This window comes from Cucumis melo, chromosome 6, assembly GCF_025177605.1.
Source record: "Cucumis melo cultivar AY chromosome 6, USDA_Cmelo_AY_1.0, whole genome shotgun sequence".
Lineage (NCBI taxonomy): Eukaryota > Viridiplantae > Streptophyta > Magnoliopsida > Cucurbitales > Cucurbitaceae > Cucumis > Cucumis melo.
Window position 1 is genome coordinate 868,292 of NC_066862.1, and position 24,298 is coordinate 892,589.

General features: G+C 34.5%; 6 protein-coding genes across 11 annotated transcripts; 3 read left to right on the forward strand and 3 right to left on the reverse strand.

Annotated features, from left to right (window-relative positions):
• The first annotated feature begins 901 nt into the window (after nucleotides 1-901).
• On the forward strand, nucleotides 902-5,517 carry LOC103483185 (uncharacterized). The gene is made up of 5 exons (XM_008439669.3): nucleotides 902-3,378; nucleotides 3,457-4,076; nucleotides 4,252-4,461; nucleotides 4,685-4,893; nucleotides 4,996-5,517. The coding sequence occupies exons 1-5, from the start codon at nucleotides 1,071-1,073 to the stop codon at nucleotides 5,036-5,038; spliced, it is 3,390 nt and encodes a 1,129-aa protein (XP_008437891.1). The 5' UTR covers nucleotides 902-1,070; the 3' UTR covers nucleotides 5,039-5,517.
• LOC103483184 (calcineurin B-like protein 7) lies at nucleotides 5,448-7,705 on the reverse strand. Of its 3 annotated transcripts, none has more exons than XM_008439667.3 (8): nucleotides 7,499-7,703; nucleotides 7,327-7,409; nucleotides 7,194-7,253; nucleotides 6,997-7,105; nucleotides 6,453-6,505; nucleotides 6,244-6,324; nucleotides 6,051-6,163; nucleotides 5,448-5,956 (listed from the first exon to the last, which is right to left on the reverse strand). In XM_008439667.3, the coding sequence occupies exons 1-8, from the start codon at nucleotides 7,590-7,592 to the stop codon at nucleotides 5,824-5,826; spliced, it is 726 nt and encodes a 241-aa protein (XP_008437889.1). In that variant the 5' UTR covers nucleotides 7,593-7,703; the 3' UTR covers nucleotides 5,448-5,823. The 3 variants fall into 3 exon arrangements, with proteins under 3 accessions (XP_008437889.1, XP_008437890.1, XP_050941807.1); XM_008439668.3 differs by having other exon boundaries at nucleotides 5,448-5,877; nucleotides 7,499-7,696; XM_051085850.1 differs by having other exon boundaries at nucleotides 5,813-6,163; nucleotides 7,499-7,705.
• A 2,289-nt stretch (nucleotides 7,706-9,994) lies between these two features.
• Nucleotides 9,995-12,425, reverse strand: LOC103483186 (uncharacterized). The gene is made up of 2 exons (XM_008439670.3): nucleotides 11,363-12,425; nucleotides 9,995-10,378 (listed from the first exon to the last, which is right to left on the reverse strand). Exons 1-2 carry the CDS (start codon nucleotides 12,053-12,055, stop codon nucleotides 10,217-10,219), a joined length of 855 nt encoding a protein of 284 aa, XP_008437892.1. The 5' UTR covers nucleotides 12,056-12,425; the 3' UTR covers nucleotides 9,995-10,216.
• A 1,787-nt stretch (nucleotides 12,426-14,212) lies between these two features.
• Nucleotides 14,213-16,882, forward strand: LOC103483187 (cytochrome b561 and DOMON domain-containing protein At3g61750). 2 transcript variants are annotated; one of them, XM_008439674.3, is made up of 5 exons: nucleotides 14,213-14,742; nucleotides 15,161-15,557; nucleotides 15,644-15,939; nucleotides 16,140-16,446; nucleotides 16,526-16,882. In XM_008439674.3, exons 1-4 carry the CDS (start codon nucleotides 14,476-14,478, stop codon nucleotides 16,413-16,415), a joined length of 1,236 nt encoding a protein of 411 aa, XP_008437896.1. In that variant the 5' UTR covers nucleotides 14,213-14,475; the 3' UTR covers nucleotides 16,416-16,446; nucleotides 16,526-16,882. The 2 variants fall into 2 exon arrangements, with proteins under 2 accessions (XP_008437896.1, XP_008437895.1); XM_008439673.3 differs by having other exon boundaries at nucleotides 16,552-16,882.
• On the reverse strand, nucleotides 15,129-19,622 carry LOC103483189 (uncharacterized). Of its 3 annotated transcripts, none has more exons than XR_007821538.1 (7): nucleotides 19,401-19,615; nucleotides 18,986-19,145; nucleotides 18,370-18,422; nucleotides 17,928-18,156; nucleotides 17,782-17,828; nucleotides 17,176-17,457; nucleotides 15,129-15,979 (listed from the first exon to the last, which is right to left on the reverse strand). XR_007821538.1 is itself a non-coding variant. In XM_008439676.3 (6 exons), exons 1-6 carry the CDS (start codon nucleotides 19,444-19,446, stop codon nucleotides 17,255-17,257), a joined length of 738 nt encoding a protein of 245 aa, XP_008437898.1. In that variant the 5' UTR covers nucleotides 19,447-19,622; the 3' UTR covers nucleotides 16,946-17,254. The 3 variants fall into 3 exon arrangements, 1 of the variants encoding a protein (XP_008437898.1); XR_007821537.1 differs by having other exon boundaries at nucleotides 15,129-15,993; XM_008439676.3 differs by lacking the exon at nucleotides 15,129-15,979 and having other exon boundaries at nucleotides 16,946-17,457; nucleotides 19,401-19,622.
• A 1,132-nt stretch (nucleotides 19,623-20,754) lies between these two features.
• Nucleotides 20,755-24,235, forward strand: LOC103483190 (thioredoxin-like 2, chloroplastic). Its single transcript, XM_008439678.3, has 4 exons — nucleotides 20,755-21,366; nucleotides 22,400-22,579; nucleotides 23,366-23,530; nucleotides 23,916-24,235. The coding sequence occupies exons 1-4, from the start codon at nucleotides 21,157-21,159 to the stop codon at nucleotides 24,033-24,035; spliced, it is 675 nt and encodes a 224-aa protein (XP_008437900.1). The 5' UTR covers nucleotides 20,755-21,156; the 3' UTR covers nucleotides 24,036-24,235.
• The last annotated feature ends 63 nt before the right edge of the window (nucleotides 24,236-24,298 follow it).

Below are 24,298 nucleotides of genomic sequence, written 5' to 3' on the forward strand. Positions count from 1 at the left end.
TCTATTGGTGTCGGTAAATTTATATATTAATTTCTCAAAAACATAAATATTTTTTTACTTTCTAAAATAAAGAGTCTTAATTGTTCAAGTTCATTTTGGTTTTTGAAGTATGTGTGGCTTTTAATATATTCTATTCGTTTTAACTTTTGTTAAATTATAAATTTGTATTTTTTGAGCTTTTAATTAACTTTGTTACAAATTCCTGAAATAAATACAATATTAAAATTACAAAACGCCAAGAATCTGACTACAAAGAAAGGAAAGACAACATTCTTTTCTTAGGCCATAAGGAATTTGGATGTAGGATATTAAAAGAGCATAGGACTATCTCTATGTATTATTTCGCACTTGCAATGATTTCACATGGGAAAGGGGGTTTTATAATTAAGAATAATATTGTCACAAATAATCAACATTCCAACCTTTACTTGATAGGCTTCTTTTAGTATAACTTATAGGAGGTTTGTAAGCAGTAGTACTGTAGGATTTTGAGTATAAACTTAAATTATAATAATAGAACCATAGAACCATCAAATCTAGGTATATCTTTAAAAAAACAAAAGAATTAATAAAAAAACGTTTAGCCAACGATCGCATACCAAGGAATTAATCTTGAAAAAATAAATAATTTAAACAATCGTGCAACAAAAGAATATTAAAATTAATTCGTTTACCAAATATATTATGGCCCGACGGTCGACAATTTTAGTATTTTTTTTATTTTTTTAGTTTTCGAAATTGTTGTTTTTTTCAAAAGATCCCTAAATAAAATTTAAAATAAAAATATTAATAAATCTAAATATAAATATTGTAGGAAAGATTCTATTTATGACATATTTTTAAAAATGTATTAAAAAGTAAAAAGCACTAAAATAGAAATAATGTTAACGGAGTAAGCTAGGTTTCATAGTTGAGGGAGCCCATGGATTGGAGATTGCTGATAACGTCGTCGTTTAGGGTGCGTCGTCGTCTTCCGGATGGGTGATTCAGGGTTTTAGCTAAATCCCCACAAACTCAACATTTCGCTGTGCTCATTGCTTCTTCATTTCTTATGAATACCCACTTCACGAATGGAGCTTCTCTCTCCCATTTCTTCTTCTCGCTCTCCTATCATTAGTAATGGCTCTTCACTCTTCTCTCCCAGATTTTCATTTCCCAATTCGAGTAAGAAAAACTCATTCAAAATTCAAGCACCCTGCTCCAGAATTTGTAGATACCCAAGTTTTAATCTTCCAAGATGTCGAAGGAATTTTTTGGTGGTTTTCGCTAATTTTTCTCGTCCGACCAGACGCAGCAACTCGCTGAGGAAGAAACTCACTCAGGAACAACAGGTACGCCGAATTCATATTCCCAGCAATCCAAATTCTGATTTTCAATTGCCTGAACGAACTTCTGAACATAGTGAGAGTTCCGGTGGTGTTGGTATTGATGTTAGTGATACTTCTGTTGAGACGAGACCAAAAGGTTTAGGTGAATCTGTGTTGTGGAATAGATTGGAAAATTGGGTTGATCAGTATAAGAAAGATATTGAGTTTTGGGGGATTGGTTCTGGCCCTATATTTACGGTATTTCAAGATTCAAATGGGAATGTCAAATCGGTTTCTATCAATGAGGACGAAATTTTAAAGAGATGCCAAGTTGAGCGAATGGATTTGGACGACCCAAAGGGAGTGAACTATAAAATCTCAACTGCGAAAACGATTGCTAGAGAAATTGAGAATGGGAAGGATGTGCTTCCAAGGAATAGTTCAGTCGCCAAATTCGTAATTCAAGGAGATGACGAGTCTAGTTTTCTGAAGGCTGCCCAGGGTTTCAGTTTTAGGCCTGAGGTTCTCTCCAAGTTCTCTGGAGTTGGGGGCTTAATTCTTTGTAGTTTTCTCCTACTTTTTTCTTTGAAGAAGTTGTTCGCTTTCAGAAAGGAGGAGGTTGAATATACTGAATTGGAGAAAGAAATGATGAGGAGAAAGATCAAATCTAGAAAGGAGAAAGAGGTGCTGGACAATGGAAGAGTTGAAATTATTCAAGTACGTGCTGAGCCACCCAAGGTCTCAGTTGAAAAGCCCAGGTTAGATAAACAAGAACTTATGCGTACTATAGCAAAAGAAAAATCAAAAGTACCCATTACCAAACTAGTTTTAGGAGAGTCTACTGGCAATCTGAATTCAAGTGTTGCAGATTTGAGTAACAAAATTCAGGAAATAAGAGACATGGCCCGTGATGTGCGGGAAATGGAGGCAAAAGAAGACCCATTGTCTTTCTCCGATGAAAATAATCTCTCGTCTGTGAATGGAAGCTTGCCCAACGAAGATGAGATCATTGAGCCTATGGATGAGGGTTCTTGTTTTCTGTCTGATAATTCAAGACACAATAAACACGTTCTTGAAGATGTTGAGAGTGGTTTGCTTCACAATGTAGCTTCAGTAGAGACGAAGGATTTGCAAGTCTCAAGCAATTCAAACATGGAAGTGCCACATGGTGGGAATAGCACCACATGGGATGTTAAAGATTGCAAGACTTCATTAGGAATCATGGATACAACGGAATCTGACACTTCCTGCAAGACCAATAAACTAGAAACAGATTCGGAACAAAAGAAACTAAAGATCATAAGATCAGTGAAGGAAGCTAGGGAGTATCTCTCTGAAAGACATCAAAAACAAAAGCCTGATGAGAAAATTCATGGCCGAACTACCCAAGAATTTTCTGCTGCTCCAAGGCTGCCAAATGACAATGTATTGGAAACCGAGACAAACAAGAAAGCAGACTCAGAGAACATAGCGTTCAAATCTTCCTTTTCATTTGGGGCGTCAGATTCTTCACCTTTGGTTAGTGGCAATGTTGATTCTGCACTTGGAGATAAAAATTCCATCTCAGTCAATGACGACTGCTCTAAAAGTTCCGCGGAAGGATACTCAGTAGGTGGCAGTGTAAATCTTCACAAGTCCTTGAATAGTGACTCTAATGATAGTGATACAGATACTATGCCGCACGGTGAAACGAAAAACTGGATAGAAGATAATTTTGATGAACTTGAGCCTTTTATTAGGAAGATCGGAGTTGGCTTTAGAGATAACTATATGGCTGCTAGAGAAAAAGCTGCACGCCTATCTGATGCCAATTCTACATTAGCACAACTTCAGTATGAAAACGACAATGACGAGGAGCTTGAGTGGATGAAAGATGAAAACCTTAGAGATATTGTTTTTAAGGTTAGAGAAAATGAATTGGCAAATCGAGATCCATTCTATTCAATGGATCCTGAGGACAAGGTTAAATTCTTCAATGGTCTTGAGAAGAAAATTGAGAGACAGAACGAAAAGCTGTTGAAGGTGCATGAGTGGCTCCACTCCAACATTGAAAATCTTGACTATGGAGCAGGTACTTAAATGTTCTTGAACTTTTTATGTTAAATATTTTTTTCTTGTCCTGATCCACCTACCTCTTATTTTTCTCTAGATGGCATCAGTATATACGATCCACCTGAAAAAATCATTCCACGTTGGAAGGGTCCTCTTTTTGAAAAGAGCCCTGAATTCTTCAATGATTACCTGGAGCAAAGAAAGGCAATTTTTGATCGGAAAGCTGGTCTGCCTCTTTCTATGAATATAGATGAGCAGAGCTCCTCGAACCCTAATGGTAGTGTTGAGAATATCGATGATCCCAATATGGCAATTCATAATCAAGAAAGGAAAAAATCTATGACAATTATAGAAAGTAGTGATGGATCCACCAGACCTGGTAAAAAATCAGGGAAGGAGTTTTGGCAACACACAAAGAAATGGTCCCGGGGATTTTTGGAATCTTATAATGCAGAGACAGATCCAGAAGTGAAATCTGTTATGAAGGATATTGGAAAAGATCTAGATCGGTGGATTACTGAGAAAGAAGTGCAAGAAGCTGCTGATTTGATGGACAAGTTACCTGAGAAAAATAAAAAATTCGTGGAAAAGAAATTGAACAAGCTCAAAAGAGAGATGGAAATGTTTGGACCACAGGCTGTAGTAAGCAAGTACCGTGAGTACGCTGAAGATGAGGAAGAAGATTATTTGTGGTGGTTAGATCTTCGTCATGTACTTGTGAGTATGATTTCTCTAGGAATCTTATATCCCGAGCATAACTATCCCATCCCCAAGTTAAAACTGAACTTATGACGTTACAAATACTTTTGGAACATTATCTGCCGTTAATTTTACTATGCTCACTATAAAAATCCTTGCAATTTGATTTTGAACACCTTGTTTAACTTTACAGTGCATTGAATTATATACGATGGAAGATGAGAAGCAGAGAATAGGATTCTATTCCTTGGAGATGGCTGCAGATCTTGAACTTGAGCCGAAGCCATGCCATGTAATTGCTTTTGAGAATGCTAGTGATTGCAAAAACTTTTGCTATATCATTCAATCTCATATGGAAATGTTGGGGACTGGCATTGCATTTGTTGTTGCACTTCCGCCTAAGGTATGGAATTACTGACATTCTAATTTCTAGCTTTCTGTACTCTTCTAATTTCATGTGTTGGAAGTGATGCATTTCGCTGGAACATTTGGGACAAACTGGAAAGTGTTATTTACACTGTGTTTGTTTTCTTGTAGTCCCTGAGTTGTGTCTTGTTTTTCTGTGTCCACGTATTTGCCAATTTTCTAGCGTAACCCTGTCTCACTTTTGTTAAAATATTCACAAGGATGCATTTCGGGAAGCCAAAGCAAATGGTTTTGGAGTTACTGTCATTAGAAAAGGGGAGCTTCAGCTCAATGTGGATCAAACACTGGAAGAAGTGGAAGAGCAAATCACTGAAATCGGTAGCAAAATGTACCAAGACAAGATCATGAAGGATCGTTCTGTGGATATTAGCTCTTTGATGAAAGGTGTATTTGGTTTGACACCAAGGAGGTATCTTCTGAACCTTGATATATATGATACATAAAATGGTTTATTTGACTTTGCTTTCTATCTGTGAAATAAACACTTCTTGATTGTTGATTATTCTTTCAGGGGAAGGTCAAAACGAAAGTTAAAGAAACTAAAGGAAAAGTGATTAGATAGAAGTTGTCATTCCTGCCTATGGACGACTGTGTGAGGATGCCAGGGGTTTAAATGGTATCCTGAGCAGCATCTGGGGTCGAAAAATCTCCTGACCCACCCCTGATCAACATGCTGAATTTGTTATGGTTCAGTCTTGTTTTATTTCTGCCCCGGTGTAAAGTGTTGATGACATTCTCCAACCTAATGGCCTCACTCACATTTCAGAGGCAGCCGTGGTGGTCTCGTTTGCTGCATAAGTTTATTACATATTCCGGCCAAGAGCTATCCATCACCTCAGATTAGATACAACAAAATGGTGCATCTCACCCTTGGCCATCAGAAATGACGTCGATGTTATATTTTTTTCAGAGTTGATATCAAACCTTCTTTGTGTACTGCAAAGACTATTTAGTTTTCTGAGATTTGTGAATATCCAGTTGTAACTTCTTATTTATCATTTTACAATCTGTAGATTATATTATTGTTCCTTAACTAAGGTTTTGATATACAAATACACTATGATTCGGATGTGAAGATGAGAGCCATTTTGTGCCCCTTTTTCAGAAGCTAGCCGAAGTGGCGAAACTCAATCATGGAACTTCTAGTGGAGATATCTTCTTCACCAGGAACTGACTGATGAATTAGATGCTCACGGAAATGAAATTCAAATTGCAGGATCATTGGAGCAAAGGAACGTGAACCAGTTTCGGCTGCTGCAAAAGAAATGGTGTTTGTAAACTGCTTAAGCCATCTGTCAAGACAAGGATTTTGAGAACCTTCGTAGGTCAAGCCTTCAGATCAGAGCTTTTGACTCCACTGTCCACAAAGCTGGGAAATGCCAGTCTCATGTCTCTGTAAGCAAATAGAACTCATACGTGTGTGATGTTTGCCATTGATAAAACAGATGTCTTGTGATACCATAGAGCGTCTCCTATACGTCACAAGTATCACAAAAGAAGATAAAGACTGCAAACGTGGCAAGAGGAACAAGAAGTAAATAACTAGATGAAAGATTTGAAACATACATCAAATATGGAATTGTCATGTGCTTTAGTAGAGAAGGATTTTGTGCTACATATGCTTTCCACTCTTCCTCATCAATCTTACCATCACCCTTTGCATCTGCTTCATCAAAAGTCTGCGAACAGAGCAGCAATTTCATTCAAACTAAAGTTTTAGGAACGAAGAGTGGCAAAGCAGTTGACAGCTCATCTTTACCTTGTCGACAATCATTTTGACTACATCATCGGGCAGAACTAGATCGGATTCAGACAGAAGAGCCAACACCATCTCTCTCAGCTATCATGGAACGACAAACTTTCTGTTATATTTGCTTCAATCATCTAAATGGATTATTAATTCTTGAAAGGTTCATACTTGTAAGTAGAGCTCGTTTCACCAAGATATTTGTAATAGACTTTACTAACCTCTTCACGCTCAATGAATCCAGTGTGCCTAAGATCGTACAGCTTAAATGCATCTGAGAAATTGAATATCAAATCAATATCAGTTTTAAGTAACCAATTGTTGAGCCCCATATTTTCGAACACTTTTCTCCCTCCCTCTCGTGTTTAGGAACGCCCCTCCGGCTACAACGAGCACTATGTTATTCTCTCGGCTCATGGATGTACCAATCTATCGACATCCGATCGTGACAACTGACGAAGCGTCATGGCCAACGTCAACGTCCAATGTTTTTCCATGCCATGTCCAACGAACCCACATGCAGCGTTTTTTTTTTTTCATGTAATGTCTAACGAACCCATGTGCTGACCGAGTGAGCAGGAGAGAGCGCAAGAGAGGGAGAAAAAGCTAAAGGAAAGAAGAGAAGAATCCAGAAAGGTTTTCTTGATGCTAATAATAAAACCGCAGAAACTTTTGTTTTGAAAACGTTAGTCAAATTGCATTTGAACACAAATTCTTTTAATAAAAAATGGATTATTAGTCATCATATCATATCCATCTTCTTACGTGCAATCTTGACTGCCTTTGGAGTGTTGGGATGGAAGACACTCAATGTCTTAACAAATTCCTCAAATCCAATTCGCCCATTTTTGTTAGCATCAAACAGATCAAAAATCTGCAAAACAAATGAGGAGAGAAAAAAAAAACTCACTGATTCCACAGGTGGGATATCGAGAGAAAAAAGTACAAAAAGTATGGCGTACCCTGTCCAAAAAGAGGTTTCTTTCATTGACATTCTTGAAGATTGCAAGCCGTAGTTCTTCCTTGTAATGAGATGAAATGAAATCAAAATCACAGCAAAGATAAAATGCACAAAGAGAAGAGGAAGACACCTACCTTGTGAATTAGGCCATCTTTGATTACAGAATCACTCAGTTTCTGAAATAGATTATGCAAAGACTCAATCTCACTCTCTGAAACTGCCAACAGAGATTCAAAACAACAAAATAAATCAGAAGAAGAAATGAAATGGGGAATGAAGGAAAAGAGAGAAGATTAGAGCACAAACAAGGGGTATCAGAAGCAAGAGCAGAGCGGTCATGTAAGGAATTATACGGAGTTGATTCCTCCAATGGAGCTGATTTTGAGATTTTGCAACCCATTCGGGTCTTCACCCAAAAAGGAATAAAGGGGAGAAAGGAATAAGGAATAAGAAGAAATGAGGGATTATGAAAAAGGAAAGGATTATAATAATTTTTGTTTGGAGAAGGAATAAGTGGAATGATTACGAGAGATTATTTAATGTTTAGGATAATGAATAAATGGGAAGAAATATGATATATTATTATTATTATTTTAAATTGGTATTTTTTATTTAAAATTTATATTGTAAATCTAAGATACAAATATTCGTATTTTATTTACCAAAATTTGAATTTTTTATCGAAAACATGTTTCATTATCGTTCGTAAATACGATGTCAATTTTGAACATTTTGTACGCAACTTTTCCGTGCCAAAAAATTAATTAATGTGTTACGTACGAAAGAAATTATATTTATTTTTTTAAATTGACGTTGTAAGTACAATATCGAAAAATTACTTATCGTTAACAATCAATTTAAAAAAACGACGACCATCATTGAAACAAAATGAAATATGGAAAATAAATATTTTTCTTTTCGAATGTAGTTAAACGACGAACATCAATTATATCGTACACCTCTATTTTAAAATATAAATATAGTATTAAAATAATAAAAATATTAATAGTAACAATTATAATAATAATAAAATTTTTAATTTAAAATAATAATAATAATAAATTTCTTGAGGGATAGTTGCAAATTTAGCAATTATATTTAAAATAATTAAGTATATAGCAACATTTTAAAAAAATTGCAAATATAGCAAAATTTGTCAAAATCTATCAATGATAGGAGTCTATTACAGATAGACCATGTAGCAAATGTTGGTCTATCACTGATAAACCATAGGAGTCTATCAACGATAGAAGTCTATCACCGATAGAAGTCTATCACCGATAGATTTTGCTATAATTGCAAATTTTTTAAAATGTTGCTACATAGTTAATAATTATTCTAACAATTGCTATCCATTCTAATTACCCACTTTAATGTAAAAAAAAAATGATATCACACCTTTTGAAGAATAAGAAGGAATAAGAGGAGATTGAGAAGAAGAAAGAGAAAGAGTAAGAAGGAATAAGAGATAATTAAGTATATTCTTTTCCTTCCCCTCGTTCCTTGTTCCAAACATGGAATCCTAATCCTTTCCTTTCAAAGAAAGATTTTGAGCTTATTTTCATCATCATGGTCGCTATTGTTGACTTATGAAGGAAGCTGTAATCACTTTTTGTTCTTCCAATTCCCAACGAACTCAAGCACAACTCTCGTTTACCCTTCTTTCAACTTTGACCGACTTTGTATTTTGTCCTTATGTGTCAAAGGTAAATCTTGGTACTATATCCATCCATCTTCCTTCTTTACAGATAAATACAACGTCAGATTTGTCATTTTATCAGTTAAATCTTTAAACATTTTATCATATTTGGATTTTTAGATATGATCTTTTTTTAAAAAAAGTTAACGGAGTGATAAACATTGATGCACGAACAACTTTCAACGAAATTTTAAAAGAAAAATTCAAATTGTTTCACTTATGACAAGTTAGAGTTTGATAAGAGCAAATATAAAAAAAATTGTAAATTGATACGTAGTTTGAAAGGTAAGTTTCCATTGCACCGTAGAAGAAAGCAACCTCAGATTTTAAAATATATAAATTAATATTTTTTAAAGATTTTTTTAAAAAAATATTCATAGATATTAACTTAATTTTTTTAAAGAAAGGTTAACATCATCAACATCAACAAACAAATTTTAGAAGGGAAAAACAAACAAACAAACAGACAAACAAATTTTGAAATTGGAGACGTCAATCATAATTCATGGATTATGTTTATGATAGCTATAATTTTTTAAAGTTGTATATATGATTTATTTATATCGTATTACATGCTATCAAGGTCAGGAAGGTTGCTTGATCTCATTAGTGTATAACTAAATAAGTAATGAAATACTTAAATATTGTAATTTTCCTCGGACTCGTTCTTTAAAATCTTTAAATAAAATATATACATATAATATTAGGATACTTTTTTTTTTGTCTTCCTAAGAACATGCTCTGTTGTTCTTTGGTTTAAGATGAAGGGCTTATCACCTGTTTTCTAGGCTACAGTCTATATATGAACATAGAAGAAAGGTATAAAATAATGGGTTACTGTTATTCTCTTTGATTAATTTAGACTAAAATTAAAAAAAAAAAAAAAAAAAAAAAAAAAAAAATATATATATATATATATATATATATATATATATATATATATATATATATATATATATATATATATATATATATATCCATGAATTCTTTTGCATGTTCTAAAAATACTAAGTTGTTTTAAAAGTTACAATATTATCTCGAACATTACAAAAATGTTTCAAAAGTACCATTAAAGTAAAAAGAATGTTAGACTAAACTCAAACTACTAACAAGCATCTTCCATCTAACATTTCAAAAATTTCTAACTCCAACAGTAGTTTTAAAATGTTGTGAAAAGTAATATTGTAAAGTATTTTTTTTTGAACAAATGATCCTTTTTTGTAAAAGATTTAGCGATTGATGCCATTTTAAAACTATAAAGCAAAAAAAAAAAAGGGTGTTTCCATAGTGAAAAGGGTTGAATTAACAATTCCAAAGAAGTTAATTCAACATAGTATCATGGAACCCTGACAAAAGAACCAAGCAACTGCGATGCCTAGAAGAGCACCAGCAAGGACCTGCGATGGCGTGTGGCCAAGCAGCTCTTTCAGCTTTCTTTTGCTTATGGGATGTCCTTCAAACAAGTCCTCAACGATAAGATTAAGAACCTGCATTCGCCCATTTTCCATATATTTCAGTACAAATCCTTACAACACTAAACCTTATTCACTGAGGAAGCAATTACATAGAGTGATTTATACAGCTCAACACTCATGCAACACTGCTTTATCTTTAGATACCATATATTAAAAGTTCAATTACAATTTAACCGTTGAATGTCTATTTTGTATCTAAACTCTAAAAAGTGTTTTGGAGTCTTCAAACTTTCTATTTTGCATTCAAGAGGTCTTCGCATTTTCGATTTACGGATGTACTAGATACAAAATACAAAGTTTATAGTCTTGTTAGACAAAATATTCAAATTTATATCTACTACATTAATTGACAAGACTGAAAGTTCAAATATACCATACCATCGGTCAGGTTCAGTTTGATTCAACTAATAAGTTCTTTTTGTTTTCATCCTATTAAAATCCAAGACCTTGTTTCCTCACGAATCAAAATCCAACCCAGTTGTCCACACAAGAAAACCAGTGAAAGACTACAAGTATACCAAATTACCAAGCATAATAAAAACTACAAAGAACAAACCCAAAGGCTCAACTCAACAGCTAACCAAACAGAATATATATATATATATAGATAGATAGATAGAAGCCGCCAAGGTGGTTGCCTCGTAACAACTTGGATGTAGATTAAAAATTTTGGATGCTCCTAATGACGTTGGGTATATATTCAAAGCAAACAAGAAATACCCATAAGCCAGACATCCCATGGAAATTCCAAAAAGCATCAACATAGATTGGCAGGCAGACATAAACAGATGGAGTGTTCATTTCAAAGTAATCAAAAGCACATTTACTGACACCAAAAACACTGGCAGCAGAACTAAACCATGACAATGGATGATGCAGCTTGAGTTACCTTCAATAAACTTAGCAACTACAAAAGAGAACTCTAAACTCAAAGATTTTCAGACAGATTTCATGGAAATTCGTAGAAGATTAAGTAAAACAAACAAGAGTTCGTACCTCAGCTTGCATGCCGGCATGTCGACGAACACCAATTGCATCATACATGACAATAAGACTAAAGCCCAAGCAGACAGGAAAAAGAGAGTCCGCAACGCCATGACAAAGAGCCACTGAAGTCGTCAAAGCTGTGCACAATGCAGAGTGAGACGAAGGCATCCCACCACAAGCAAACATTATTTTCAAATCCCATTTCCTTTCTACGAAAAAGTTCAACAAAACCTTCGTCGATTGTGCAAAGAACCACGCAAACAATCCCGAAACAAACGTCGGATTCGTTGCCAATGTAGCAACGAACGGACTAATCCGATGCTTCGCGGTCGCAGTTATACTCAACAAAGCAGTCCCGACACTCCCGCTTTGTAAGTAAGTTCCATTCAATCCCCCATTCACAAATCCCCCCGAAACACTCTGAGCTTTGTGGGTTTTGGACAAGATAACTCCTTTGATACTTTGCAAAATCGGAACCAAGACCCAGAAGAGATTCGAACGAAAACTGCGATCACCGCCTTCATATTTCTCATTTCTAGTAGTTGGACGATTAATACAAGAAAAATTGTGGGGAAATCTTCGAAGCTTTTTGGATTGAAGAAACCCAAAGGACAAGAAGTTGGTAGAGCAAGGCCTAGTTCGTTGAGGGGATCCGTTGAAGATGAAGGGACTCGATATAAGTCCTACACTGACAGTTTCCATAAGAAGGGGTTCTGATTTCTGAGTTCAATGAGCATTTCAAGTAGAAAAAGGACGAACTGGAGCAGAGAATTCTCTGGAATATGAATCGTTGTGATGTTCAGAACTTTGGAGAGCCTTCCACGAGTTGTTTGCAAACACACTGTTTAAGCTATGAATTTGCACAGTGTCGGATTATACAGAATCAATACCAAGTCAAATGTTCTGTTGATGTTGAATTACAACAGGTAACCATCAGAAGAACCTTCATGAAACAAAAAAAACAAAAAAAAAACCCTCAAAACAAGTGGTGGAGTTGCAGGCATTGGGACCGGGGTGGGGAAGGAATATGCGACAGCATCCTTTGTTATATTTTCCTTTTGAGATCTTATGGTTCTCAAAGCATATGCCATTTCTATAATCTTTTATCCTTCACCACATCCATATATTTTGAACAAATTTCTTTTCCTTCGTCTTTTTGTTTAAAATACAAAATAGTAAGCTCTGTTGGTCCAAACACTTCCATATTGCTTGAGATTGTTACAAAAAATGGATTCTCTCTCGAGTAGGTCGAGAAAAAAGATTGAAGTATATAGGAACGATTTTTTTCACTATACCAGTCTTAACTTTGCTTTCCATTGAAGTATACACTCGAGAGTTCGGTATAGAGTATAGGACGGACCCTAAATCTCACTCTCACATTCATATACATTTTATTTTAAAGATCGCACATTTAATAAAACAAAATCATATCTAAGTAAACACATACTCAAAGGATGACATAAACTTTAGGAAATTGACAACTTGAGTAATATCGATCCCACGGGGACACACAGAAGTCTGATAATTTAGTAGACATAAACCCATAACAAATATTGGCCCAAAGTCTAGAAATGGCTAGTCGAGAAGCACCAAGATTCAAACTTTACATCATATTTTTTTTTTCTCTTTCCCTCTTTTTAGTACAACCGAAAGTTTCAAACTTTTTTTGGAGTTAGAGATATGATTAGAAGGGTTGGTGATTATTGAGCTGTTGAAAGTAGTAAGCACCTAATTATGGTATCTTGCAACACAAAACAAGCCTACCTCTTTCAACTTTCAATTATCAGCACTTAATTACCAAGTTTTTAGCCCTAAGATCCAAATTTCATAACCTTTTTTGTTCCTTTTCTTTTGGAGATTTATTAGCCAAATACCTGCAATTTAAATATTGTTTTTACATAACAATTATATGTTTTTTCCCCTCCACTATATAGTTAAAAATGGAGAAAACCCAACATGATTATCAACCAAACACAAATTCTGTTTCAAATGCCCTAGTAGATTAGTGATGATGTTTTCTGTTGGAGCATGTGAAGAAAACAAGTGGATTTTCAGAAAAATGAGTTCAAACTTCTAAACAATTACCTACTTATAATATCAAAAATCTATTGCTAATAAAATGTTGACTTGGTTAAATTAGTTAAGAGCCTTGATTTAGTTACTTCAAACACTTAAAAAAATATTTTTTTCTCCATAAACTATAAAACATATGTACTAGATGAAATTGAATCACATACATATATTTGAGAGGAATATTTTTTTCTGGTTGAAATTTATGATGGAGCCAAACTACTGAACGAAAGACTTTATAAATTTAAACCATGGTTAAATTTATCTTTATTTATATCTTTGTTTTACTGATATTTAATGTGTTTATGAAGACTTTTGTTTTGTTTTTTTTTAATTAGAATTCATGTACAAATTAACCAAAGAAAGAGTAAATCGATGTAAAAACTAACACTTTTTAAGTTTTGAGTTTCGGTTTCCCTAAAGTTGATGAATTTCATTATATTAAGTTTTCATTGATATGTTGACTTTTCTATAGATTGGAAGTGTGAATCAATATTTTCATCGAAGAAATCCATGAAATATAAAATATAATCAACAAACTATCGATAAGTATGATATTAATAATAATATTCTAGCCTATTTGAAAAGCATGAACTATATTATTTATCAATTTTGTTGGTTTGTTTAGTTCTTTAAACTACCTATTGAGATCAACATCTTATCATTGTTTTCGTCCAACATTTACACAAAATTCAAACCTTGACATTTTGGTTGACTCCCAACTTCACTAAAGAAAGACTTTTTTTTTTAATGCAAGTGAGAGATAAGGTTGGAGAAGAGAAATATAAATGAAAAGAGGGAAAATGGCAGGTGGGTTTCTCGCGGGAAAATGATGATTTTTGCCATCAGTTACCAACCGCTGGCTGCCTCAAGTCACTATCGCCACCACAAACCAACTAACATTTTTCAATCAATTCATCCTTAGAATCCAAGTTACTGCAACGCTTCAACTGCCATTCTATTGCCCTTCTTTCATTTCCTTCTTCATTTTCTCCCTCACCATTTTCCTCCCATCATTAATTAATTTCCCATCTCAGTCCCACCTTCTCCTAATGGCAAAATGGGCTTCTCTGATATCCCTTCCCAAATATGTTGTTGGGTTCTGTCTTTTACTCCATGTTTTAAACCTGCAGACGCCGGCCATGGCTGCCGATGATGATGAGGATGATTATGTCGAAGTAGATAGCAGTGGCTATGGCGGCTATAGCGGCGGTGTATCGGAGCAATGTGATACTGATTTGAGAAGCTTTCTTCCACCACCGTATGGTAATTTAACCAATGTCATCTGCAAGCCCATCTGGAATACATTTGTATTACGGGTATGTTTGATCTGATCTGGAATATTTGGTTTAAACACTTCTTCACTGGTTTCAGTTTTCGTTCATTTCAGTCATCTATATTTTAGTATTTGTACTTTATGGTTTTACTTATTTCAGTACCTATATATCCAACTTTAGTTCATTTAAGTCCTTACACTTTTAGAATGTCATGTTGGTTCTTATACTTTAAAAAATAACCATTTTGATCGTTTCATTTCATTTTTTAGGACTAAAATAGTCACTTTTTAAAAATACATGAACCGAAACGACAGTTTGAAAGTATAAGAAAAAAATAAACGTTTAATAAGTACTATAACCAAAATGAACCATGTTAAAAGTACAAGGGCAAAGTGTTAATTAAACCAGAAGTTTTTTAAATGTTTGGGTACTTGAAGGATTTTTGTGTTGGATTATGCAGTATACACAAAATGAAGAGAATGTAATGAACATCATTGTATCAGCTTTATACACAACAGGGTGGGTGGGGATTGGGTTTTCAAGAGATGGGATGATGGTGGGATCAAGTGCAATGGTGGGATGGGTTAACAAGAAAGGGCATGCAAGAATCCATCAATATTACTTGCAAGGAAGAAAGCAATCAGAAGTAATTCAAGACAAAGGAGAATTGCCACTCACTAATGTTCCTTCCTCAGTTGTATTGCATGGTGCCACCATTTACTTGGCCTTTCAACTCAAATTCAGTGCTACGGTTTCTCAGCAACCAATTCTCTTGGCTTTTGGGAATGCTTATCCTAGACATCATCACTTGTCTACTCACAGTGATAAAACTGCTGTTGTTTTTGACTTCTCTGCAGGTTTCTTTTGCTGTCGACATCAATTTTCTTTGTTAACTATTTGCTTTAATACCCTTAAGATTTTCTTGTATTGCTCTTTGACACAGGCTCTAAGTCTTCAGCAGCAGCAGCAGGCAGTGAGATTGGTCAAACAAAGAAGAACCACGGTGTAATGGGAATAATTGGATGGGGTCTCATCCTTCCAGTTGGGGCAATTATTCCTAGATACTTCAAACATAAGGATCCTCTTTGGTACTATCTGCATTCAGCAATTCAGTTTGTGGGGTTTGCCATTGGACTTACTACTGTTGTACTTGGAAGACAACTTTACAATAAAATTAATGCCAATGTACCAACTCATAGAGGCATCGGTATCTTTGTTCTTGTACTTAGCATTCTTCAGGTGTGTTTCAATCTCCGTTTTTCGTTTCTTTAAATTGGCTCTGCACATCAAAAACTACAAACATCTTTATAAGATCACTTGTTAATAAACATCAGACCATCACCAGTAACAAATCTTCATAAGAATTTACATTCAAAAATAAAAGATTTCAAAACACTGATGCAACTTTTATGAGAAACGTAACGGGAATTGAAATTCAGGTGCTTGCATTCTTTTTGAGACCCAACAAGGAAGCTAAAATCAGAAAGTATTGGAATTGGTATCACCATTGGTTTGGAAGGATTGCTCTGTTTTTTGGAGCATTGAATATAGTGTTGGGAATTCAAATTGGAGGTGCAGGAAATGAATGGAAAGTTGGCTATGGGTTTCTTCTTAGCATAATTCTTATTGCAGTGATAGTTTTGGAAGCATTGGCATGGATGAAAAGATCAGATAAAGCTGCCATGAATTCATTTCAGATGAATCCAGTACCGTAATCAAAGAACTGTTTGGATATCTCATTTTCAGGTTTGTTCTTTCTCTTACATCAATTTTCTGTTTTAGACATGAGTATATTTCACTGTTTACTGTTCTAAACTAACCTCAGGGTGAAGCTAAAATCTGCATTTTCAGAATTAGGAAACAGAAGATTGGTTTCATTGGATTTTCATTGAGGGGTTCTTCTATATTAAGCAGAAGCCTTTCAACACGAAGCTCTTTTGATGATGATTATGTCAGATCGTATGTTTGGAAAATAGAAAAATTGATGGTGTATGTTTTCCCAACTGCAAGTTCTTGGAGTGCTGAACCATTTGCAGGATGAAGAAGCATTTGTGTTGTTAACTCTGTTATAAACTATATTCAGACAATGCATTTTTGTGAAGTATGGAAATAGATATTTCTCTGTGATTGTCTATCAATCATCAATGCTGCTTATATATTTGTGGAGGCAAATTTTTTACCATTTTCGTCTCACTTCTTTAACTATTTATGAAAGTAATTTAAGAATTCAATCCACTGTGCACTCTTTTGTAACAAATTGCAAATTTCAGCTTAATTGATTGTAGGATACACAATTACAGTAGTGAAATATACTTGATTGTCAAATTGCAAATTCCCAAAATGGAAAAGTACAAAGTTCCTATATTACAATAATGGGGAAAGAAAAAGTGGATGAATTTCAAAGAAGCATATAGAAATGAGAAAATACAGATGAAAAGGATTACACATACAGATGAAAAGGCTTAGAAACTATACTTGATAGTGAAATTCTTCTTGTAGAAATGAGGCAATATACCGACTTGTGCAGAACTTTGGCTTTATTTATCCTTCTCTTTCAATTATCCTTCTCTTTCGACGGAGAGCATATTATTTCCAAACATTTTCCGAGTTTTGTAAGAAATCCTTCTTTGGCTAGTGAATCAGTTTCCTTCTTAGGATGGATGGTATGAACAAGTGCCTCCATTTCATCTTTGGCTCTCTCAAAAATATTTGGCCCCATCACTTCATTGATTGGAATTATCAAATTTGAACTAATTTCTGTACCATTTGCCGTAAACCGAACCTCGTTAGAAGCAAAAATAGCTGAAACTTATTTTTACTTTCGAATAAAACATATAATCGATAAGTAATCCAGGGCAAAACATTAGGCCGTTGGCAATTCAAATCATACAATGACCAAGACAACAACAATTAGAACATTCATATATGTGTGCATCAGTGGCCATTTAATATGAAACAAATCAAAACCAAAATTCAGGAGGTTGAAAAGTAAATTAGAGTATTGAGAATCGAGACCATAAGTTACAGAAGAGCATAAATAAACAGCATCTTTGGAGAATGCAAATTTGAAAGCTGCGTTACCTGAGAGAGGCATTGCTTCTTTCTGCATTGATGCAACATTTTCATCCCTTCAAAAGAATTGCAGGAAAAGAAACAAGTTAGAGACAAAAGTAAATCAATCTCATCAGTACTCAACCTAAACTAACTAAAAACAAGTAAACTGAGACCTTTTGTCGGATGTCTGAGATTCTTTCTTAGAATTAATGGTCTGCATAAAAGCCTCATATTCTTCCACTGCACGCTCTAATAAATTAGGAGCTTTGACTTCATTTAAAGGGGTATCCTCTCCTATGTCATCACGCTGGCCATGAGTTTCCTTCGTTTTATTAATGTGCAACATCTTCCCAATCTCATCCTTTGCTCTTCCAAACACTTTTGCTGCTATGACTGAACCATCTGATCCATACACACAGGGAGAATATAAACACATTATTTGTATTGATATATCAAGTTATGCCTCCCCCCAGGATCAACTTTTATGCATTGATCTCCCATCTTTTACCACTTGATAAAATTTGAACAACATAGGCTTATTCATAAAGAGGGGAGGAGAAAAGTTATGCTACAAAGCAATTTACAGACTCTAACATGAAGATACAAGGAAAACACCTGATTGAGAGTCTGTTTTATCCTCTTTGGACTCTGCTGCCACAGAGTCATCCCTGCAATCAGAAAACAACACAAGGTTTTATTCATGTGCATGGGGATAATTTTATTGAAATGGATCCTGAATTTGAGTAAGTAGACTATCCTCAAAATCAAACTAAACTGTTGGCCTAAAACCGATTGGTAAATCTTATAAAATCCAACACCAGAACACCCAAAATCTAGAGAGAAAGGAAAACACACAAACTCGGCCACTTAAACTCCAAAATCCAAGCACAAAATAAAGTCATAAAAGGATGCTGAAACCTTAGACTGAACATTGAAATTTAGTCTTAAAACAAACTCACAATACATCCACGAAACAAAACCCCATAAAAAATGTCATCAACGCCTTAAACACAAATCTGTAAAGAATAAAAACATTTTACTACTGAAGTAATATATTTAATGTCAATTAACACACACACGTTGAAGGTCAAATTTAACAAAGTTATAACCTACAAGTTCAATTGCACTTCTGAGTAAAACATGAATCAGAAATCAATATATCTACCAACTGGATGTTTGCAGTTCCATAATAAGTACATTAAAAACCCTTTCATAAATTTGTGGCTCTTACTTTGCTTGGATCGTTTGGACAAGCGCCTCAATCTCCTCTTTCATTCTCTCAAACACGTTTGGCGCCTTGACTTCATCCAACGGGGTGTTCTCGTCAATGTCATTACGCCTTCCATGAGTCTCCTTGGTATCACGAGGCGATCCATCAATCTGTAACATTTCTGTGTAAAAAATTTTGGATGCTTTTAGTTCTCAAGTTGTTATCACAATCCAACCCATTCCATATTATTTGTGTACAAAAACAGATGGAAAGTGATCATCACATCAAACAGGAAAAAGAAGAATCCTAAGAAAATGTAATCGCAATGCAGAATCATCGTGTGAATCAAAACAGGAAGCGTAAACAAACGAAAACACAAAAATTCAGAGTTGGTTTTTAAAATGGAACAAGGAAATCGAGAGAATAGGGAGGGTACCGGGAGAAAGAGAGGATGGCGAAGGGTTCGATTTGGATTCGGCCATAATCAGTATGAAAATGAGATGGAATCCAGAGAACAGAGAAGATGAAGTGTAAAGAAGGAAGGGTTGAAACAGAGGAGAGCCGGCGGCGGAAATGACAGATTGGACAGAGCGTCTGATGGGGCCCTGCCCAAATTCTTTATTCTCTGTTTTCTCTCTCGCGCCTAAAAGAAATCATTTTTATATCTCAACTTTTATAGGATTAATTTGCATAGTTGACCCCATTTTTGGTTATTTGAAAAAATACGATAGTTTTTTAAAAAGAAAAAATTAGAAAAAAACTTTTTTTCTCTCTTTTTTTCTCTCTTCGATTTTTTTTTATTTGTATCTTTTTAACTAAATTTCTTTCTATTTAGAAAAAAACTAAATTAAAAACTAATGGTTCTTCTAAAAAAAAAAAAAAATCTTTTCATAAATTTTTTCCAACTTGAGTTTTGAATTTTGGTAATATTTGATTTTTTAAATTTAATTCTTTTTATTAACTTTTGCTTTATTATTAGATTCTTGTTGTGAGCGTAGAATAATTGAAATAATTATAACTTTTGTTTCATTATTTTTAACTTTTAGTCCGAGATTCTATTAATGTCTATTAAATAAAAGTTTATTGATGTTTATTATTATTTGTCATTTATTAAATCTAGATTTTTGTTATATTTTATAAATATCGTTGTTCATTGTTTAATATTTGAAAATGTTCAATTAAAATTCTTGTGTTATTTTTATTTAGAGCCTTTCCATGAAAATTATATGTCCTCGCTTCGACATTTGCTCTTGAATCTTAGAATAAATAGAAAGAATAATGAGAAAAGACCGAAGAACGAGAGTATTTATAAGTTTTGATTTTGAATTATTATTAAAGATGTGTTTATGAGTGACTTTGAACCTAACAAAAGTGATTTTAACCATTTTAAAATAAATTGTAGACATTTATTTAATTTAATTATGTCAACATGGACATAAGTTGGACATACAACTTTAATTTAAACCTTACTTTAATGTTGTATCAATTTAAAACTCGAACTAATAGTTATATTAAATTAACTTCTAAAATGTTATGAGTTATCGATTTAAAAAGTTAAACTTTTATAATTACATCGATTTAAATCCTTCAATTACAAGAGAACAATAACAATTTCAAAACATATAAACTCTCTATTTATATCTATTTGGATATAGGAAAGATTTAATTTTATAAAGTTATTAGTTTAGGTTTAAAGTGACGCTAAAAAATATTGCAAATTGAGATATTATTTTAAAATGGTAATTTAGCCGTCCATTAGAGTGGGGTTAGTTTTCCTAATTTTCTGACCGTACATCGCACCGTTGTTGGTGTTAGGTCAACTTGACAAGGAAGAACAAAAATCATCGCTCCGTAATTGGGTAAAACGGCGTACTATCGATTGTTGCAGTGGCCATCTCGAATCCTGTAAATCGTAAAAATCCTCTCTTTTCTTCACGCGCACACTCTCCGGAGGTACTAGAATTCTGATTTTTTTTTTTTTTTTTACTCTTTCAAGCTGCAGAAGAAAACATAGCCACAATTACAAACAACCCTTCTTCTTCTTCTTCTTCTTCTTCTTCTTCAACCTCTTTCCCGTTTTCTCTCTCGACTTCCCTTTACCCCATGCTGTTTAGCTAGTTCCTCGTCCTATTGGGATTTTGGGGGGAGAACTTTTGTCTTTTCAACTTGAATTTTGCCGCTTTTGTCTCTAAATGGCCGATGTTTTTAGGTTCTCGTCTCATTCTTTCTATTTCTCCTCCACTTCTTTGCCACCCTCCTTCGCCTCGTCCTACAGTTCCCTTCACCCATCTCTTCCATCCATTCAAAACCCAGAAAAGAGGTCGAGTCCTATGCCATGTTATTCCACTAGCTATGCAATGCCTCTTTCTTTCAGACCCAGAAAGAGGTTGGTATCTTTCAAGGTACATAACTTGTCTTGTGGTTGGACTTCTATTGTACGATTTTTAGTTCTTGAGATTTTTGTTGGATATCGGGTTAAATTTGTGGGAATTGTTTAGTAATAATGTGATCGATATGGCAATTAACAGTAGTTTTTATATATGAATTTAGTTATATTAGTATACCTACCCCAACAATTTGCGCTTTCGTGTTTGCCGGATGATGCTAGAAAGTATTTGTTTGTTGGGGTTGTTTGAGTTTGATTTTCAATTTGAAGCTTCGTTTGCCAAAATGCTATTCAGGCAGATTCTATGGAACCCTAGTGAGGTCCATGGACAAAGATGGATTCTTTTTTATGCGTTATCCGGGAAATGAAGTTTTACGGCTGACGGTATTGCCATGGCAATGGCGTGTATGGACCCATTGAACCGTTTATGTTTTCATGGTTGTTGGTGCTTGTACTTTTACCAGTTAAAAGAATTTGGCGACATTGCTTTATCAACAATTCTTTCCCATGTGCTTTCAATTCTCAGTTGACAGTTGTAGACCCTTCTACCTAGCTGTTTTATGTTTCAGTGTAGCCTGATACTGGTTAACTTTAAAAGAAGCCATGTTTCTATTTTATGGTTGGTTAAACCAAAAGGAGCTATGTATTTTCTTCATCTCTGTTTGAAGTTACTTCAGAACTGTTGATGGCTATTGGTAAGATGTTGAATGAGTTAACGAGGGGAGAAATTTCTTGTTATTTGGAGAATTGTTGATTCTCCTATTAAGTGGCCTGGGGACTGGTAAGATTTGAAATCAAAACATGGCGCTGAGATTTGAAGTTTAGGAACCATAGTTAAATTGGATTTTGATTCCTTTTTTCTTGTTTTTTTGGAATGTCAACGGGACAACTTCTTGTAGTTTCATATTGGCTTTCTGAGGGTAGGACTTAGGAGGATGTATTATGTGGCCTTCTTATCCTTTTATACACAATTATTCGATTAAAAATATTGTTTAAATAAGTCAATTGTTTTCTCAGCGGCTCCTGTTAACTGTTCTCTGATGCAACAGGTACAGGCTGCTGTGGCTGAAAAAGACCAGCCAAAATGGTGGGAAAAGAATGCACCAAACATGATTGATATACATTCAACACAGGAATTTTTGACTGCATTAAGTGAAGCTGGTGATAGATTAGTTATTGTAGAATTTTACGGAACCTGGTGTGCTTCTTGCAGGGCATTATTTCCCCGGGTAACTTTTTTCATCAATGCTTTCTATTCTTGGATTGTAAAGTTGACCTGTTTGCATTTTTCATTCCGATAATCAGAACATGCTTCAGCATTTTCTGAGCCTCAATGTAGGACCAGCTTATTTAAATAGGCATTAAATAAGTTTGTGTCTTCAGAGAGACTGCTGCATTTGTTGGTTATCATGATGAAAAGCTTTAAAATACACTTTGCAGTACTTAAGGTTTTGAACCTATCTATTTTAGTGAGGTTGAAACTTGAAACCACAGACGATTGCTCATCCTTCAAAATTTTGTTAATCATGAACTCTTGTCCCTTCAGGGATATGTGATAGAATTAGAACTATTAAATATTTTATATCCCAAGTAGCTGGTCTCAAATAGACTCAATCGATGATCCTTTGATCCCCTTGTTTGAACTTCATGCATGATCCTATGAATTTCAAATATATCCAAGATAGAGGCATAGTATTTTGGAAAATTAAGTACTCTGATTAAGGAGGCATGCTTTCTTTTTATTCTTTCCTTTATTGGTTTACTGCTGCAGCAGCAGTTCTGTCATTATCTGTCACCGAGGTTATAATGAGAAAGCTCCAGAACACTTCTTATTTACACGTTTGTTTCTTGTGAATGCTGCTCTCATTAAAGGATTGATATTCATTGGATAGGAGATTTGCCGTTTCTTATAAAGAAAATGCATGTTGCAGCTAAATCTAAGCTTGACCCTAGTAACTTTTACTTTTCTGTTTTATGTTCTGATGTTTTTTTATATGTTGAAATGGAACTGTCAGCTCTGCAGAACAGCTGATGAACACCCTGAGATTTTATTCCTAAAGGTCAATTTTGACGAAAATAAGCCAATGTGCAAAAGCTTGAATGTCAAGGTCCTTCCTTATTTCCACTTTTATCGTGGAGCTGACGGCCAGTTGGAGTCCTTCTCATGCTCACTCGCAAAGGTTAGCATCCTCGTTCCCCTTCCCACCTCCAGTGTGCCAATTCATTCTCTTTTATGGTTAGCTTATGATGAGTCAAATGTATTTTGAGATATAAATAACTTTTCGTGTCAATTCACTCTACTTCATTGGTTAGCATATAATGAGAAGAATTGATTTAGAAATCTGAAGAACTTTTCGAGTCAAGGGCAGATGCAATAAGAAAGATTGATAAGGATCTCTAATATGAACAGAAAACTTTCCTTATCCTCATATTTGAATAACTGTATCAAGTTGTTGATCTTAGGACATGCAGTGATAAATTTTCTAAAGCATTCTCACAAAAGTGATCAATATACGTAAACATTTTCTAAATTTTAACTCTACCTAACCTTTCTTCATCCCACAGTTTCAGAAAATTAAAGATGCAATTGAGATGCACAACACAGCTCGTTGCAGCATTGGGCCGCCAAAGGGAGTAGGCGATCTTATACTGGAGCCTTCCTTGGCTCCTAAAGACAAACAATAAACAGAAGCTTCATCATAGACTTGCCCAAAGCCGCATCGGTATCATTGTGCATTCCCCTGATATTAGTATAACCTTCTTGTTTTTATTTTTTTTTAAAAAAGATTCTGCAGTCAGCTATCCAATCTGTAAATTGTCATTCTTGTTCTGTAAAAGAATTCAGAAGTTGAGAATACCAATCATAAAATATTTTGTTAATTTTATCTGCTTTCTTGTGCTAGCTTTGACTTTTGTACTTTGAAACAAGTTACATTGGATCAAGTTCT

What these genes read in the sequence shown, in the direction of transcription:
- LOC103483185 (XM_008439669.3), top strand. Translation starts at nt 1,071, where the DNA reads ATGGAGCTTCTCTCTCCCATTTCTTCTTCTCGCTCTCCTATCATTAGT. An exon ending in AAATCTTGACTATGGAGCAG is followed by an intron (nt 3,379 to 3,456) that starts GTACTTAAATGT and finishes ATTTTTCTCTAG; the next exon opens with ATGGCATCAGTATATACGAT. An exon ending in TTTGGTTTGACACCAAGGAG is followed by an intron (nt 4,894 to 4,995) that starts GTATCTTCTGAA and finishes TTATTCTTTCAG; the next exon opens with GGGAAGGTCAAAACGAAAGT.
- LOC103483184 (XM_008439667.3), bottom strand. Translation starts at nt 7,592, where the DNA reads ATGGGTTGCAAAATCTCAAAATCAGCTCCATTGGAGGAATCAACTCCG. An exon ending in GAAACCTCTTTTTGGACAGG is followed by an intron (nt 7,106 to 7,193) that starts GTACGCCATACT and finishes TTTGTTTTGCAG; the next exon opens with ATTTTTGATCTGTTTGATGC. An exon ending in AAAGGCAGTCAAGATTGCAC is followed by an intron (nt 6,506 to 6,996) that starts GTAAGAAGATGG and finishes TCAATTTCTCAG; the next exon opens with ATGCATTTAAGCTGTACGAT.
- LOC103483186 (XM_008439670.3), bottom strand. Translation starts at nt 12,055, where the DNA reads ATGGAAACTGTCAGTGTAGGACTTATATCGAGTCCCTTCATCTTCAAC. An exon ending in ATGCCGGCATGCAAGCTGAG is followed by an intron (nt 10,379 to 11,362) that starts GTACGAACTCTT and finishes GGGCGAATGCAG; the next exon opens with GTTCTTAATCTTATCGTTGA.
- LOC103483187 (XM_008439674.3), top strand. Translation starts at nt 14,476, where the DNA reads ATGGCAAAATGGGCTTCTCTGATATCCCTTCCCAAATATGTTGTTGGG. An exon ending in TGTTTTTGACTTCTCTGCAG is followed by an intron (nt 15,558 to 15,643) that starts GTTTCTTTTGCT and finishes TCTTTGACACAG; the next exon opens with GCTCTAAGTCTTCAGCAGCA. An exon ending in TTGTACTTAGCATTCTTCAG is followed by an intron (nt 15,940 to 16,139) that starts GTGTGTTTCAAT and finishes ATTGAAATTCAG; the next exon opens with GTGCTTGCATTCTTTTTGAG.
- LOC103483189 (XM_008439676.3), bottom strand. Translation starts at nt 19,446, where the DNA reads ATGGCCGAATCCAAATCGAACCCTTCGCCATCCTCTCTTTCTCCCG. An exon ending in GCCATCCTCTCTTTCTCCCG is followed by an intron (nt 19,146 to 19,400) that starts GTACCCTCCCTA and finishes TTTTTTACACAG; the next exon opens with AAATGTTACAGATTGATGGA. An exon ending in AGAAGCAATGCCTCTCTCAG is followed by an intron (nt 17,458 to 17,781) that starts GTAACGCAGCTT and finishes CAAATGGTACAG; the next exon opens with AAATTAGTTCAAATTTGATA.
- LOC103483190 (XM_008439678.3), top strand. Translation starts at nt 21,157, where the DNA reads ATGGCCGATGTTTTTAGGTTCTCGTCTCATTCTTTCTATTTCTCCTCC. An exon ending in AGAGGTTGGTATCTTTCAAG is followed by an intron (nt 21,367 to 22,399) that starts GTACATAACTTG and finishes CTGATGCAACAG; the next exon opens with GTACAGGCTGCTGTGGCTGA. An exon ending in TCTCATGCTCACTCGCAAAG is followed by an intron (nt 23,531 to 23,915) that starts GTTAGCATCCTC and finishes TTCATCCCACAG; the next exon opens with TTTCAGAAAATTAAAGATGC.